Consider the following 18,751-nt stretch of genomic DNA (forward strand, 5'->3'; position numbering starts at 1 on the left):
GTGTGTTAAATTTGAAGCATCTTAATATCTTTGTATAATATTTTTATATAACACTTGATGACCAAAAAGGAGTATTATGTTGACTGAAGGTGAATATTATATACAGATATGGGTTTGAATTATATAAAATAGCCCTACTAGAAAGCATATTGTAGAAAAATGCATTTTTTGAAAATTCTAAGAACAGAATTATAGCCTATGTTAATAGTTCTTGGTTTTTAAAAAACTCAAACCCTTTGGTAAGTACCTTAATTAATTTTAAGCATCAGTTTTGTTTTGTTTTTTTAAGATTTTATTTATTTATTCATGAGAGACACAGAGAGAGAGGCAGAGACACAAGCAGAGGGAGAAGCAGCCTCCTCACAGGGAGCCTGATGTGGGACTCGATCCCGGGACTCCGGGCTCAGGATCACACCCTGAGCCACCCAGGCGTCCCTAAGCATCAGTTTTTAACAGAATAATTATCCCAGTCCTACTTTAGATAGAGTAAAATTTGGCATAGTAGCTTGCTTAAGGTTATTCAGGGTAAAAGTGTTGCCAGTGAAAATAGTACTTGGTGTCATGTTTCCTAGTTAAGGGATGTATTCACTTTAGTCAGGCTGTTTTCCAGAAAAGAAGTTTTTAATAGTTGCTTGTTGGGATCCCTGGGTGGCGCAGCGGTTTGGCGCCTGCCTTTGGCCCAGGGCGCGATCCTGGAGATCCGGGATCAGATCCCATGTCAGGCTCCCGGTGCATGGAGCCTGCTTCTCCCTCTGCCTGTGTCTCTGCCTCTCTCTCTCTCACTGTGTGCCTATCATGAATAAATAAAAATTAAAAAAAAAAAAAAATAGTTGCTTGTTTATAACATCGGTCGGATTATATATGTTTGTCTACAGAGGTTTTAAAATAACTTAAAACAATAACATGTAATAATAAAAATATGACCAGACCATCAGAAACAAGAAAAAAGTCAAGATAAACACAGATCTGTTAGACCCACCTTCTTGGATTCAACGTCATCCTATATCAAAGACAGTTTAGCTATCAAGAGTCATTTATGCCGAGGTTTGCAAAGGTATATGCTTCACCCAATCTTACTGCCCTGAATTAAACCAGATCACTGAAGGGAGTATAGTGAGCTCCTATTGAATTTTGCATTTAATTTGTACTTTAAGAAGCAAACTAGTTGATACTCATCTTTCTGTCTAAAGGAGGTATTTTGTTTTTCTATAGGATATTCATTATGCAATCCTCAAGAAAAATTCCTTCCCAGTCTTGGAGTTAGTTGTGATTCTCCTGAACAGTTGGTTTTTATCTTTTTTTTTTTTTTTAAGATTTTAATTACTCATTCATGAGAAACACAGAGAGGAGAGAGAGACAGAGAGGCAGAGACACGGGCAGAGGGAGAAGCAGGCTCCATGCAGGGGGCCTGATGTGGGACTTGATCCCGGGTCCTCAGGATCACGCCCTGGGCCAGAGGTGGTGCTAAACCGCTGAGCCCCTGGTCTGCCCGGTTTTTATCTTATTAAACACACCCTTGAGTTGATATACTGATTGGTTTTTTTGTCTTAACTGCTAGAAAGCTTATTAAATTTGTAGCCCACCTATAAATAGTATAGTATAAAATACTATAAATACTACAAATAAAATGCTATATATATAAATACTATATGTATATATTAATATAATACTATATTAATAGTATTAATATATTAATATTAACATAATATAAAAACTATATATTAATAAATACTATAAATAATAGTATTTAGTAAATAGTATAGTATAGTATTTAAAAGTTGCTACTTCTTTTTTTAAATTTTTATTTATTTATGATAGTTACAGAGAGAGAGAGAGAGGCAGAGACACAGGCAGAGGGAGAATCAGGCTCCATATACCGGGAGCCCGATGTGGGATTCGATCCCGGGTCTCCAGGATCGCGCCCTGGGCCAAAGGCAGGCGCCAAACGGCTGCGCCACCCAGGGATCCCTAAAAGTTGCTACTTTTAAATTCTCTTCACGCCTTCTTCTGAACAGCTTTAAATTCTTTTTGCAAGGAAATGTGTGACAAGTTAAAAGATAGATAAAAAAGAAAAAGTTTCCAGAATTGATATAGTCAAGCTTCAGGTTTGACTTTGAGATTTCTGGCCATGAAAAAAAAATGTGAAAAGATTCTTTTCTAAAAGGGGAAATACTAACCAGGACCTCTGAGGATACAAATGATTCTCAAATTTCTCACACAGGACTATATAAAGAGGACAGATGTTTTGTCTTCTTCCATCTTAGGGCCTGACTGCTTTTCTTATTTAACTCTTTCGGACATTTTTGTATTTTGGCATTACAACCTATATTAGCAACCTTGAGGCATAATTTTTTTTAATTACAATTCATTATTTCTTAGAATATTCCCAAAGTTGTATAATATTACTACTAATCTACTTTCTGCTCAATAAATTTGTCTGTGCTGGGTATTTCATATAAATGGAATCACAATATATAGCCTTTTCACCTGGCAAAATGTTTATCCATGTTGTAGCATTTATCAGTACTTTTTTTTTTTTTTTAATTTATGATAGTCACACAGAGAGAGAGAGAGAGGCAGAGACATAGGCAGAGGGAGAAGCAGGCTGCATGCACCGGGAGCCTGACATGGGATTTGATCCCGGGTCTCCAGGATCGCGCCCTGGGCCAAAGGCAGGCGCTAAACCGCTGCGCCACCCAGGGATCCCTTATCAGTACTTTATTCCTTTTTATTGCCAAATAATCTTCTATCATATGAATGTACCACATTTTATTTCCTCATCAGTTGGTGGACATTTAGGTTGTTTTCCCTGTTGGGCTATTAATAATACTGCTATGAATATTCATGTAAAATTTTTTGTATGAACACAGGTTTTTAATTCTTCTGGATGTTTACGAAGGAGTGGAATGACTGGGACATATAACTCTGTTTAGTCTTTTGAGAAGTTACCAGACTGTTTTCAAAAGCAGCTGCTCCTTTTTATATTCCTGCCAGCTGTGTATGCAGGTTCTAATTTCTCCATGTTTTCTCTCATATTTATTATCTGTCTTTTTTTTTTTTTTTTACTTTTTTTATTATCTTTTTGATTTAGACATCCCAGTATGTATGAAGTGGTATCCTATCATTTTGATTTGCATTTCCCTGATCAGCTTTTCACATACTGGCTATTTGTATATTTTTAGAGAAAAGTCTGTTCAGATCCTTTTCAGTTTTTAAATCAGGTTATTTGTCCTTTTATACTGAATCGTAGGAATTCTTTATATATTCTAGACCTGATCATGATCAGATGATTTGCAAATATTTTCTCCCATTCTGTGCATTGTTTCTTCATTTCTTTGATGTGTCCTTTGAAACACCAAACTTTTTAATCTTGATGAAGTCCAGTGTATATTTTTCTTCTTTCTGTTGCCTGTACTTTTTGTCATATCTAAGAAACCATTGCCTAATTCAAGGTAATGAAGATTTGCTTTGTATTCTGTAAGTTTTGTAGTTGTAGCTCTTACATGTAGACATTTGATTCATTTTGAGTTCATTTTTTTGTATATGGTGTAAAGATCCACTTTTATTCTTTGCATACAGATATCCAGTTGTCCTAGCTCCATTGGTTGAAGAGACTATAAGTTTCCTGTTGAATTATCTTGGTACTTCTGTTGATAATCAGTTGACCATAAATGTGAGAGTTTATTTCTGGAGCCTTATTTCTGGAGCCAGTTCTATTCCATTATTCTAGATGTCTGTCCTTATGCCAGTACCACACTGTCTTGGTTCTATCTTTATGGCAGGTTTTGAAATCAGAATGTGTGAGTTCTCCAACTTTGTGTTTTTGGTTTTTGGTTTTTTTTTCCAAGATTATTTTGACTCCTCTGAATCCCAGTAAAATGAATTTTAAAATCAGTTTGTCAGTTTCTGCAAAAAAGCCAGCTGGTATTTTGATAGGGATTACACTGAGTCCATAGATCAACTTGGGGACTATTGCCATCTTAACAATATTAAGTCTTCCTATTTTCCCATTTATTATGGTTTTTATATTTGAAAGTTGCTAAGAGAGTAGATCTTAAAAGGTCTCGCCACAAGAAAAATTTTTGATCATGTGAGGTGATGGATGTTAGTTAAGCTTACTGTGGTAATTGTTTCATAATGTGTATATATATCAAATCATTATGTTATACATCTTTAACTAATACATTATTTATGTGTTATATCTGATAAAGGGTTAGTATCCAAAATATATAAAGAACTTATAAAATTCAGCACCCAAAAAATAATCCAGTTAAAAAATGGGCAGAAAACACAAATAGACATTTTTCCAAAGAATATATACAGTTGGCTAACAGACACATGAAAAGATGCTCAGCATCACTGATCATAAGGGAAATACAAATCAAAGTTAAAATGAGATATCCCCTCACACTTGTCAGAATGGCTAAAATTAACAACACAAGAAACAACAAGTGTTGGCGAGGATGCAGAGAAAGGGCAATCCTCTTGCACTGTTGATGGGAATGCAAACTGGTGCAGCCACTCTGGAGAACAGTATGGAGGTTCCTCAAAAAGTTAAAAATAGACTGTTCTACCATCTAGCAATTACCCTATTAGGTATTTACTCAAAGGATACAAAAATACTGAGAGATTCAAAGCTACATGTACAATGGAATATTAGCCATAAAAAAGAATGAAACCTTGCCTTTTGCAACAACATGGATGGAGCTAGTGAGTATTATGCTAAGCAAAATAAGTCAGTCAGAAAAAGACAAATGCTGTAGGATTTCACTCATGTGAAATTTAAGAAACAAAACAGATGAAAATCAGAAAGAGGCAAACCAGAAAACAAACTCTTAACTATAGAGAACAAAGTTACTGGAAGGGAGGTGGGCAGGGGAATTGGTTAAATGGGTGAGAGGTATTAAGGCACTTGTGATGAGCGCTGGGTATTGGAAGCAAGTGATGAATCACTAGATTCTACACCTGAAACTAATGTTGCACTGTATGTTAACTAATTGGAATTTAAATAAAAACTGGAAAAAATCATTGAAATTAAAAACAACAATATTATGTCAATTATATCTCCATAAAACTGGAAATTAAAAGAAAAAAAAAAGAATTGGATAAGCCTAGTAGTCAGACACCTTCAGAATATGGGGCCTTATGTCCAGCACTTTGTCAGGCCTTATGTTACTTCACTTAAAGGAGGATGCTATAATTGATTATTCATGGTTAGCTGGCCCTACCTTCCAGATATTTCTATCTATGCCTGACAGTAAGATGCTTATAGAATGCCCAAAAGAAAAGAGGTATTTCTACTGAACTGTATGTGTATTGACTTTATCAAGATTGCCGAATAGGTTGCATGGTGGTTTTGCTGTTTCTTGCTAATAAATGTTTGTGCTGATAGCAAGAAAAGTAAAGTCAATGAATCTGATAGCTACCCTAAGGAAATAGAACCCCAAACCTTAAATCTGTTCAGCCAGATGGTGACTACTTGCCAATCATTCATTTTCTAAATACATTATCTGTATTTAATTGTATATTATTCAAACTCTATCAAATAAGGCGTTTTCCTTACTTTGACAATTTAATGAAAGGAATAAAGACAATGATTATGGGTTGTTACATGCATAGAAATTTTTAGAAAAAAAAGATGAGTCTTTTAAAAATATAAAACAAGGGATGCCTGGGTGGTGCAGTCTGTTGAGCATCTGACTCTTGGTTTTTGGCTCAGGTGGTAATCTCAGGGTCATGAGAACCAGTCCCATGTCGGGCTGTCTGCTCTGCATGAAGTCTGCTTAAGACTTTCTCTCCCTCTGCCCCTCCCTCCCACTTGCTCGTTCTCTCAATTCAGTTTTTAAATTCTTTTTTAAGATTTTATTTATTTGAGAGAGAGAAAAATGGTGAGAGAGAGAGCACGAGCAGGAGGAAAGCAGGAAGAGGAAAAGCAGGCTCCCCGGTGAGCAAGGGAGCCCAATTCAGAGCTCAATCCCAGGACCCTGGGATCATGACCTGAGCCAAAGGCAGTTGCTTAACCAACTGAGCCACCCAGGTGCCCAATAAATCATTTTCTTATAAAAAGTACAAAATAAGTTTCAAGCTTATAACTGTCTTATTTATGTTAAGGTTCTAGCATCTTGGACAGAGCCGTTATTGAACACAATTTGTTGTCTGCAAGCAAATTATATAATAATATTACTTTTGAAGAACTTGGAGCTCTTCTAGAGATCCCTGCAGCTAAGGTATTTTCTTGTTTCCAATATATAAAAAAGAGACTAAACTGTTGGTGCAGTGAGAAAATATGTAATTGATAAATATTGGCAACTGTAATAAAAATGTACATGAAAAGCCTCAGGAAAATGGAAATAAATGATTTGAATGTAAAAGTAGTACTATAATGGAATCGTCTCAGTTTCTTGTTTTGTTTAAACTGTATTTTATGGTAAGGTGATCTAGAATGAAAATCTTAAAGGGGTTTCAGGTTATGATACCCATTTTGTGAGAATCTTTGTTTAGTGTCTGTTTAAATCTACTTCTTAGTGGTTTCTGATTTCTGACGAACTTAAGATTTTGATACATGCTTTACTTCTTTTTTCTGCTCTAGATTGACTCAAAGGTCAAATATTTCATCTGTTTGAAAGAATGACAATGGTAATTTTCCAGGCTATTCTGTCTCTGCCCCGCCCCCCTCTGTCTATCATGAATAAATAAATAAAATCTTTAAAAAATAATAATAAAAATAAAAATATTCTCTTAATTTTAAATAAGAGTAAAAATATGTAATCAGCGTTACTTTTACCTAACTTGCATACCTTAAAGTCATGTAGTAATGGGTCACATCCCCTCTTATCTGTTGGTGAAATTTTAATGCAGAATTTCCTAACACAGTTCCTTTACTTGTATACACTAAATACACGTATGGGAAATGTACAATTTGGGAACCAAAGCTTAAGTTCCCATTAAAAGATACTTTCTTCTTAGGTTTAGACTTAGGGAAGTGAATATATATTTAACCATAAATGCTAGTACAGTCTATTTTTTTAAAAGATTTTATTTATTTATTCATGAGACGGGGCGGGGAGGTGGTGGTGGGCAGAGACACAGGCAGAGGGAGAAGCAGGCTCCATGCAGGGAGTGTGACGTGGGACTCCATCCCAGGTCTCCAGGATCACACCCTCGGCTGAAGGGAGGGTACTAAACCGCTGAGCCACTGGGCTGCCCGCTAGTACAGTCTGTTTATGATGGATTGTAAAGATGGTCAGAATTACTAAAATGACCAAATCATAAGCCAGTTTGCCTACATATAGTAAACATGAAACATGTTTTTAGGAGTTAGGTAGAGGGCCTTTTAGTTCCCTTTGTCTTTAAAATCCTTTTAATTTTTATTTATTTATCTAATTTTTTAAAAAAGTGTTTGGTTTTTTTTTCTTTACCCAGTGTGGGGTTCAAACTCACAACCCCGACCGAGATCAAGAGTCCCAAGCTCTACCGACTGAGCCAGCCAGGCACCCCTTTTTAATTCTCTTTTAAATTTGAAAATCATTCCTCCTTATAATTTTTTTCTTCAAAAATATTACTTTCTTAAAGAATTTTTTAGGTGACAAACACTGAAAATTTAAGTGAAATAAAAGGAAAAACTAGTTTGTTGAGGTTTTTTTGAGATGTGGATCTCCGTGAAAAGAAAAATTGTTAGTTTGATTTTAAGCAGAGAAAAAATCGGTAAGAAGTGCAAGGTTCTTGTCCAAAGTCTCACAACAAGTAAAACACATCCCAGTTAAATTAATCAATTATACCCAGAAAGAACTGGGGGATAAAATAGGCAGATTTATAAGATTAATATTGTAATGAATGACATGTGAACATATACCAAAAGTGTGTGGTAGCTAAACTAAGAGATTTCAGTTCTCTTCTATGTGAGTAACTGGTAGATATGATCACTGATGTTTATGAGAGTTTATTGGTTTTTGGATTTTTTTTTTACAGGCAGAAAAAATAGCATCACAAATGATAACAGAAGGACGTATGAATGGATTTATCGATCAGATTGATGGAATAGTTCATTTTGAAAGTAAGAGGTTTTGCTTATTTCTGTCATAATGAAATGGGAGGAAACTTGTATATTTATAAATAGGACATGTTGAACAATTTTCTCTGACCCAGTATTTTCTTGCTGGAATGAATTTATTTCCAAAAGAAACAATGTAAAATAATTTTTATAAACTTACATTCATGAATCTACTTAATGCAGCATTTTTTATGCAGTGTAAAAATTTGAAACTGGAATCCTTATACCAGTTCATTCACTTACTCATCACTTGCCACATACTGTGTATTAGGCATGTGGGAATACCTGTGGATTTCCTCTGCAGCAGCACATTATACTCCTGGAGGCAGACAGGGAAGTCGATCTCTTGACTCTCAGTGTCTTTCACCTCCTCAGCCCCTATTGCTACCTCATTTCCACAGAACCTGGGCCTTGCTGTACCTGGAACCATTCTACCTGTAAAATTTGAATTTGAAATATCCCATTCACCATAAGCTTCTTCCTCTTTCCAGCAGTCTGTGTCCATTAACTTGTACTTCAGCTCTTCCTTGACTACTTTCAAGCCTCTAGTCCTTTAATGTTTACTTTTTTCCAGTCAGCCCTGCCCATTTTTGTCTTCATTCCTCTTCCTATCCAGCTTAACATCCATGATTCCTTATATCTTTTTTTTTTTTTAAGATTCTATTTATTTTTATTTTAGAGAGAGAGAGTGGGAGCAGGGGAGGAGCAGAGGAAGAGAGAGAGGATCTCCAGTAGACGCTGCACTGAGCACAGAGCCCAACACAGGGATCAATCCAAGGACCTGAGACCACAACCTGAGCTGAAACCAAGAGTTGGTCACTCAGCCGACTGAGCCACCCAGGCGCCCTGATCATTATTTCAGTTACTATTTTACAGGTGTCCTAGATCACTTGCCTGTTAACTTTTTGTCCCGGCTGTCCAGGAAAACTTCACCTGCAATGAACCCATCCTCCATCTTTTTCATTCCTGTGCCTGAGTGGCCAACTAATGTTGCTGGAGAAGAGTCAGAACACCAGAGAGATTGATTACCACTGCATATTCAAGGTCTTGAGTTTTCAGTAGTACCTGGGATTCTTGGTGTATTTCTCTAATCCACTCTTTTTTCCTACTCTCCAGTGGGTATTTCAGATTTCATTTTTCTTAAGTCTCGGACTTTTCCCCTCCTTCACTCTCAGCAACAAACCTTGTTTCCTATTTCACAGAAAAAAAAAAAAATCTATCTGTGTGAAATTAGATTAACTTATTTATCAGATTTATAAAAACTTCTGAATTTTAAATATCTTGTGATTATATCTTTTTCTTCCTTTGTGTTATACTGGAGGTGATTTCTGACTCCCTTTCCAGTTCTGCTTGTGCTTTGGATCCTTTCTCTGACCTCTACCCCCAACCCCAAAACAACATTTTAGGACCTGAAATTAGCGATTGTTTTGTCTTTTCATTCTTTCTTGCTCTGTTGGCTTCTTTTTTATTTTTATTTATTTATTTTTTTAAAGATTTTATTTATTTATTCATGAGAGACACAGAGAGAGAGGCAGAGACACAAGCAGGCTCCATGCAGGGAGCCTGACATGGGACTCGATCCCGGGCCTCCAGGACCACACCCTGGGCCAAAGGCAGGCGCTAAACTGCTGAGCCACCCAGGCATCCCCTTCTTTCTTTCTTTCTTTCTTTTTTTTTTTTTTTAAAGATTTTATTTATTTATTAATGAGAGAGAGAGAGAGAGGCAGAGACACAGGCAGAGGGAGAAGCAGGCTCCATGCAGGGAGCCCTACGTGGGATTTGATCCTGGGTCTTCAGGATCAGGCCCTGGGCTGAAGGCGGCACTAAACCGCTGAGCCATTGGGCTACCCTGTTGGCTTCTTTCCATCAATATTTAAACATAGTTGGGTCTTTCCCATTTTAACAAAGATCTTTTATCTTTCAGGCCTCATTTTGACTTTTCAACATATTGAGTAGCATTGGTCCTTCACTCCTTTGTGAATCATTCCCACCATCCACACCATCTTGATTCCTTCATCTCCTTCACCTCATTCTCCTGCCTTCCCTCCTCCTTCTCCAGGTATTCTTCCAGTCATCTTTGTAGATACTGTAGTACGTGTAAATATGAATATCACAGTTGCTTAGGGCTTACTCTAGGCCTTTTCCTCCTCACTCTACTAAGTTCCCCTTGGTAATCTCATCTGTTCCCACTGATTCAGTTGCCATTTCTATGTAGACAATGCTTGTATTTGCCTTTCTGGTGTAACTTTCTCTTCTGAGTCCTAGACCCAGTGATGTTAATTGATTAATAGGCATTTTCCACATTTGTTTTTTGAACATCTCAGAATGAACATATCCAAAACTGAATTCATTATCTCTCTTCCCTGCCTCCCTCCCACAGGCAGCCAGCCAGCCAAAAGCTGCATTGTTCACTTTCTCCAGATTGCTTATCCTTGACCCCTCTTCTTTGCTGCCTAGAATCCTTTCCATTTTATCTCCTTGATGTATCTGGAATCCATATACTTGTCTTCGTTTCTTCCTGTCAGCAGCCTATTCTGAAATCTCCCCTACCGTCTGGGCTTTTTCCTTCATGTCTGCAATTGTTCCTTTCTATAGTCCAGTTGCCATAGTACAGCCAGAATGATTGTGATCTTTTAAAAATGCAAACAAAACAAATGAAAACCAAAGTATTAAATCATGTTACTTTCTTCTCTGATACTGTAATGCATGCTCCCCCATGACTTGTAGGACAAACTTAGATAAATAGGTCCTACCTGATCCTTTAGAACTTTCCAATCCAACCGCATAAGTCTTTTTAGCTTTTTCTAGCATTGTAAATTCCTTCCTACATCAGACATTGTGAAATATCCACTCCCCTCCAGCAGCAGCCTCTCAGCTATCTCTGTCCCTGTGTTGTAGTTTAAGCCATGTTAATTGGTAATGATTTTCCTGACTCTCCAGGTTAGGTATGGCTTATAGTTATATATTCTTATGTCACTCTGAATTTCATCCTGGCATTAATCACAGTTACTGTCATTTCTGTAACCATTTGTTTAAATGTCTGTTTCTGCTTCCCAGCTAAGCTTCTGGTGGTAGATATTAAGTCTCTTTTTGCTCTGTGGTATAGTATATCCAACATGTGTTCCAATGCCCCATACTTTGTTAAATAAGTATTGAATAAACAAACACAGTACATAATGAATAGTATAGCAGAGGTGTCACCAAGTGCAAGGACGGCTTATATTAATGTATACTAACTTAATAGAGTATGTAATATTTTTTCTAATTTTCTTAAATTTAAGAAATTGCAATGAAAATGTGCTCATAATAACAGGTAAACCATTGCAAGTATAAATAAAGGAAGAGTTCATCATATGTTTCCTCTCCCTGGCATAACTAATACTAAAGTCTTGTGTATCTTTTTATATGCTTATATAGATATGTAAAAACATAGTTTCTTTAAAAGTGGCATTTTAAAGTACATGGTGTTCTCCAAACTTTTTGAAATACCATGTACAATTTCCAAGTCAGTAGATACATATCAAAGTTACTTGTTTTAATAACTGTGTAGTATTGGGACTCCGGGATGGCTTAGCTGTTGAGCATCTGCCTTCAGCCCAGGGTGTGATCCCGGAGTCCTGGGATCGAGTCCCCCATTGGGCTCACTGCATGGAGCCTGCTTCTCCCTCTGCCTATGTCTCTGCCTCTCTCTCTCTCTCTCTGTCTCATGAACAAATAAATAAAATCTTAAAAAAAAACAAAAACAAAAAACTGTGTAGTATTTCATGGAGTTCAACTATTCACCTATTGATGGATATCCAAGTAGTTTCCTTGTGTGTACCTTTATATGCTGGTATACCTACTTCTGTAGAACAAAGTCTTAAAAGTGATAACATTGCATCAAAGAATATATGTATTTTGATCCTTAATGGAAACTGCTAGCTTGCTTTCCAGAAAAATGTAGCCATTTACACTTTGACCAATATGAGAGGATGAATGTTCAACAGCTGTATGTTATTCCTTTTTATCTTTTGCTAAATTATGAGGGGGAGCTACATTATTGTTTTAGTGTGTATTTCCTTAGCACTAGTGAGTGTATTGGCCGTTAGCATTCCTCTTCTGTGAATTGATGTTAGTTTTTCTGCTCTATTTCCTTCCTTCCCCTATACCTCTTCTTCAGACTGCTCAGTGTCAATTTGTTATAGCTTTGGGTTTAATGATAATTTAAACTCTTGTTGGTTATATGTGTTAGGAATATTTTTCCCATTCTGTCAGTCATGTTTCTGAAGTAAGGCAATGCGTACCATAAACACATTTTAAAATTCTTATGCAGCCAAACATCAATTTTTAATTTTAAGGCTTTTTAGTTTCCTGTATTGACTTAAAAAGGGTCTCATTCACTTCGGGGTAAAACTAATAATCTTTCTAAAATTTCTTCTAATATTTTTATTTATTTTATGTTTAGAAACATAATCTGTCCACAGTTCATTTTTGTGTATAATTTTAGGGTATGGTCTAGTTGTTTGTCTTTTTTTTTTTTTTTAAGATGGATTGCTAATTTGCAAGTACTATTTATTAAGTAAAACATACTTTCTGATCTTTGACAAAAATTTGGTTCCACATACATCTTTGGATCTCTTTCTATAATCTCTTTTGTTCCATTGACCTGTAACAATATGGTAATAAACAAATTTATAGTAAATTTTACTGTTGGAAAAGCATCTACTACCCCTCCACTACTATTTTTTATTCAGTTGAAATTCACATAACATTAGCCATTATAAAGTAAGCAATTCAGTGGCATTTAGTAACCACTAACTCTACCTACTTCCAAACATTTTCATATTCCCAAAAGGAAATCTTGTACCTATTAAGCAATTGCTCTCCATCCGTCCTTCTCCCAACTCCTGGCAGCTACCAGTCTGAATTTTATCTCTTGGGTTTACCTATTCTAGATACTACATATAAATGTAATCATACACTATATGACTTTTTTTTTTAAAGATTTTATTTATTTATTCACAAGAGACAGAGAGAGAGGCAGAGACACAGGCAGAGGGAGAAGCAGGCTCCCTGCAGAGAGCCTGATGCAGGACTCGATCCCCAGACTCCAGGATCATGCCCTGGGCCGAAGACAGGCGCTAAACCGCTCAGCCACTCTTAACATGAAGCTTTCCAGTTCCATTCATGTTGTAGCATGTAAGCAGTACTTTATCCCACTGTGGAGATATACCACAATGTTGCCATTGTTCTTAATATTCAAAATTATCTTGACTATTCTCAAACACCAATTCTTCAATTTTAATTTTAATAATTTTATCTTATTTAAAAAGCAAAACAGAGAAAAGGAGAATTATCTTTGTAATTTTTAAAGATTTATATATTAATAGGGAAAGACTGTTATTTTTATGCTATTGCATCTTTCCATCTGAGACTGTGGTTTGTGTCTACTCAAATTATTTTGTGTCCTTTGTTAAAAATTTTTATTTCAGTTATTTTCATTAATTCTATGCCCAGTTTTGCAAATTTGGGTGCTGTTTTGGATGGAATATTCCACCAGGTTTATCATTTCTAACTGCATATTGCTGGTGCAGAGAAAATCCTGGTGTTTTCATGTTGAGTTTTTTTGTTTTGTTTTGGTTTTAACATTAAACCATCCCTCAGAATCCAGTAGAGAGAACCTTGCCTATATAAATAGATTTGCCTTCTCCAGTAGGTGGCAGTGTCTTATGAATCAAAAAACTGGTGATGAGATGGGTTCAGTGAGGTTTGTATTGTTTTTGTGAATGAGATGCTTTAATTGATTGGTTTTATTTTGTTTTCATGAATAATAATAATGTGTGTATGTTTTTTTGTTTTGTACTTTGTGCCAGTTATTTGGGTACTTTCCTTAATATCACTTAATTAGCTTAATTTTATTAGCCAAGATTTTTGGAGTACATTTTTGAAAATTAATACTACTGTATTTATCTTTTAACTCACACATGCTATGAATATTTAGAGTCATGTTAAACTTTGTACATTGTTCTTTTTTTTTTTTTTAGCACGAGAAGCTCTGCCAACATGGGACAAACAGATCCAGTCACTTTGTTTCCAAGTGAATAACCTTTTGGAGAAAATTAGTCAGACAGCACCAGAATGGACAGCACAAGCCATGGAAGCACAGATGGCTCAGTGAATCCTTACAAAACTTCTGTGCACACTACATCTTTTACAATGTTGTACAGATTAATTTCACTGTCTCTCCAAAGCATTTGCATCATGACCTTACATACTTCAATCCCTTTTATGCTGGATCCCATTTAAAGAAGACATTATTAGAACAGGAAGTGCAAGCATTTGAAAATATGTAGTTCTCGTGTATTCAGGGTCTCTGTGTATCAAGCTAACTCAAACGTTTTGAAGGCTTTTTCTTTAAACAGAGTAAGTGAAATATCTGTGGCTAAAAAGTTTGGGTTTGTGATAACTTTGTAGTCATGTAAAACTTAAAGTGCTTTGTGCCTCTCCAAATGTGGTAATTCTAATAAATGGAGAAGTGAGCCAAATAAAAGTAGTACTTTGTTTTTAATTAGTGAACAGTGTTTTGTTCATTTTTCCTTTCAATTCAATAGACATTGATTTATAGCATATGCTAGGAATGCAGAGATAAGCCAGTATCTGGTATGCCAGATTCTCCAGGCATTCAGCCACAGAGCCAGTAGACAGCATGTGTAATACCTGTAGTTGTACCAAGTACTAGAGTGCACAGGGAAGAGCTTTACATTTTGTGGAGACAGGGCTGGGAAAACTTCTCAGAGAGGGTTATTTCAGCCTAGCTTTATAGAGAAAATGGGGAAAGGACTTCTAAAAAAAAAAGTTTGAAGGCAACTTCTGGTTTCAGCTCCAACATGTGAAGAGCCTGGAAGTCATCACTCCACCCTCACAATAAGAAAAAGACCGAACAGGCTGAAGATCAATGGTTTTTCTTATTTCTACCAGAGAATTGAAGTCACAGGGCAAACTACTGCCAAACCTGGAAAGACTGGCAGATAGCATCACAGTTGAGAGAGCTTACTGGGAGCAGAAACTCTTGGAGCAGTACCTGATAGGAACAGTGAAATAGTAACGGATGGAGAGGGAAGGAGAGTCCCGAGCAGTGTCTGTGCTGAGCGTGGAACCCAATGCAGGGCTAGATCTCATGACTCTGAGATCAGGACTTGAGCTGAAATCAAATGTCAGTTACCTACCGTGTCACCAAGTGCCCTAAAACACCTTTTTTTTTTTTTAAGAAAAAAAAAAGAAGAATATTTATTCATGAGAGACACAGAGAGGCAGAGACATAGACAGAGGGAGAAGTAGGCTCCCTGCAGGGAGCCCAATGCAGGACTCAGTCCCAGGACCCCTGGATCACAACTTGAGCTGAAGGCAGACGCTCAACCACTGAACCACTCGGGTGCACCAAAGACTTTTTCTATAAAGGAACACAGATAAGAATTATATTGGATTTCTTGTCAGAAACCATGCAAGCAAGAACAGACTGCAGATATTTAAGATGTTGAAAGAAAAAACTAATGTAGGATATTATCCAGCAAAATTAACCTTTAAAAGTGAAAGAGGAAGAGTCTCTCAGCAAAAACTGAAGAAATTTGTTGCCAGGAGACCTGCCTTACAAGACATGCAAAAAACTCTTCAAAGTAAAGGAAATAGTATGAGTTAGAAACTTAGATAAAGGAAGAGCATCAGAAAACAAACAGATGAAGGTAAAATAGAATCTTAAAAAAAAAATTTTTTTTGAAGGGATACTGAAAGGTCTTTATTGCCCACTGGCCACCATCAGTATCCTAGCCCCATGCTGGGCCTTCTGGATATCTCTCCAACCAACTCTGAAGGCCCATGAAACAGCCACAGTCCAGCTTTCTCCTTTCTGGGGACCAAGGTGCCTGGGGCAGACAGTGTGGCAGAGGGGCCTCAGAGTGAGGGGCAGGAGGACACAGCAGCACTTCCTGCAGACAAGATGGAAGAGAGGGCCCTTCTTGGCACCTGCTATGGAGGGTTGCCCTAAAGAAGAGGGCGGGGTGGGGGGAGGGGCTTTCTGTGGGGATAGCATGGATGGTGAAAAGCACGATGAAAAGGATGATGATAAAAACAATCACGCAGATGAGGACAATCATCTTCACGTTCTTCCACCAGAACTTCTGAGCCACCCTCTGTGATGTGGTCTTGAAGTGCTCCGATGTAGCTTCCAGATCCTCTGTCTTGCTGCGGAGATGGTCCAGGTTTTCTCCTCAGCCCAAGATCTGCTCCACATTCTGGGTCATGATATTCTTTTTTTCTTTTTTTTTTTTTTTAAAGGTTTTTATTTATTTGTACATGAGAGGCACAGACAGAGAGGCAGAGACAAGCAGAGAGAGAAGCAGGCTCCATGCAGGGAGCCCGATATGGGACTCGATCCCTGGACCACAGGATCACTCCCTGGGCCAAAGGCAGACACTCAACCGCTGAGCTGCCAACACATCCCTGGGTCATGATATTCTTGACTCCCTCCACCTCACTCTGCAAGTTCTGCACACGATCATTTCCACCACCTCCACTGGCCTCCTCCATATCTCCAAGCAGCTCGGGCCTATCGGTGCGAGACTCGCCTCATCTGTTTCCTCCCGGGTGGCCCTCGCTTTCATCCTAAAAATTTTTAATTGGTCTAATGACTCTAATGACTCTGTTCAAAATAATAGCAACAGTTTTTTAATGTTTATAGTATATGGATAAGTAAAATGAATGGCAGGAATGATGGGAGGCAGAAATTGGGAATATTCTCTTATAAGATTGCTGTACTACCCATGAAACAGTATAGTGTTTAAACATGGACTTAGATTAGTTGTAAATGTATATAGCAAACGAAGGTGACTAATAAGATTTTAAAATATATAAAATTGATATGCTAAGAGAGAAGGTAGAAAATAGGATCATAAAATGTTCGATTAAAAGCAGAGCATCGGGGATCCCTGGGTGGCGCAGCGGTTTGGCGCCTGCCTTTGGCCCAGGGCGCGATCCTGGAGACCCAGGATCGAATCCCACATCAGGCTCCCGGTGCATGGAGCCTGCTTCTCCCTCTGCCTGTGTCTCTGCCTCTCTCTCTCTCTCTGTGACTATCATAAATAAATAAAAATTAAAAAAAAAAATTAAAAAAAAAATAAATAAAAAAAAAAGAAAACATGGTGTAGGGTCGGGGCCTCAGCAATAGACTCTAAGGAGTTTAAAAATATTAAAAAAAAAAAAAAAAAAAAAGCAGAGCATCGGGGGCACCTGAGTGGTTCAGTGGTTGAACATCTGCCTTTGGCTCAGGTTGTGATGCCAGGATCCTGGGATTGAGTCCTGCATTGGGCTCCCCACAGGCAGCCTGCTTCTCCCTCTGCCTATGTCTCTGCCTCTCTCTGTGTCTCTCATGAATAAATGAGTGAAGTCTAAAAAAAAATGGAGAGCGTCACAACAGAGCATTGAAATACATGAGGCAAAAACTGATAGAACAACAAGAACAAATAGATGAATCCACTGTTATACTTAGAGACTTCAGCACCCCCTTATCAGCAATTGACAGATCCAACAGGCAGAAAATTGGTTAGGACATAGTTGAACTCATCAGCACCATCAGTCAACTGGATCTAATTGACATCTATAGACTCCATACAACAACAGCAGAGCATTTTTTTTTAAGATTTTATTTATTTATTTATTTATTCATGAGAGACATAGAGGCAGAGACACAGGCAGAGGGAGAAGCAGGCTCCATGCAGAGAGCCCAACTTGGGACTCAATCCCAGGTCTCCAGGATCACGCCCTGGGCTGAAGACGGCGCTAAACCGCTGAGCCACCCGGGCTGCCCGCCCTTTATTTTTCTTAATCTCACATGGAACATTCACAAAGATAGACCACATCCTGGCTCATAAAACACATCTTAACATATTAAAAAGAATAGAAATCATACAGTGGATGCTCTCAGGCCACAATGAAACTAAACTAGAAACCAATAAGAAAAAGATAGCTAGTAAATCCCAAAACTTTTGGGGTTTAAACAAAACAGGGGATCCCTGGGTGGCTCAGCGGTTTAGCGCCTGCCTTTGGCCCAGGACGGGATCCTGGGGTCCCGGAATCGACTCCTGAGTCGGGCTCCCGGCATGGAGCCTGCTTCTGCCTCTGCCTGTGTCTCTGCCTCTCTCTCTCTATGTCTATCATGGGTAAATAAATAAAATCTTTAAAATAAATAAATAAATACACAAATAACACATGTGTCAAAGAAGAAATCTCCAAAGAAATTCAAAAATATTTTGAAATAAATGAAAATGAAAATACAACTTCTCAAAATCTGTGGGATGTTGTACAAGCAGAGCATATATTAGAAGAGAGATCTAATATCAATAATCTAAGCTTCCACCTTAGGAAACTAGAAATTAAAACTCAAAGTAAGCAGAAGAAAAGAAACAATAAAAGTTAGAATAAACCAGAGCATAAGTCAGTGAAATTAAAAATAGGAAATTAGTTTTATTTTATTTGGGAGGGGGGATTAGGTTGACTTTTCTTTTTTCAAGACAAACATTAACATTTATTTATTTATTTATTTATTTATTTATTTATTTATTTATTTATTTATTTTAATTCAATTTGCTAACATATAGTGTAACACCCAGAGCTCATCCCACCAAGTGCTTTCCTTAGTGCCTGTCACCCAGTTACCCCATCTCCCCACTC

General features: G+C 37.4%; 1 protein-coding gene across 2 annotated transcripts in view; it reads left to right on the plus strand.

The window, feature by feature from the left end:
• The window catches only part of COPS4 (COP9 signalosome subunit 4), a 40,550-nt gene extending 25,953 nt beyond the window's left edge, over positions 1–14,597 (plus strand). The window contains exons 8-10 of one of the 2 annotated variants that reach the window (XM_077882731.1): positions 6,112–6,227; positions 7,969–8,053; positions 14,074–14,597. In XM_077882731.1, coding sequence (XP_077738857.1) covers positions 6,112–6,227; positions 7,969–8,053; positions 14,074–14,207 — 335 coding nt within the window. In that variant the 3' untranslated portion in view covers positions 14,208–14,597. The remainder of the gene's footprint in view (positions 1–6,111; positions 6,228–7,968; positions 8,054–14,073) is intronic. The other variant, XM_077882732.1, reaches the window with a different exon arrangement.
• Positions 14,598–18,751: the final 4,154 nt, after the last annotated feature.

This window comes from Canis aureus, chromosome 33 (assembly GCF_053574225.1).
Source record: "Canis aureus isolate CA01 chromosome 33, VMU_Caureus_v.1.0, whole genome shotgun sequence".
NCBI lineage: Eukaryota > Metazoa > Chordata > Mammalia > Carnivora > Canidae > Canis > Canis aureus.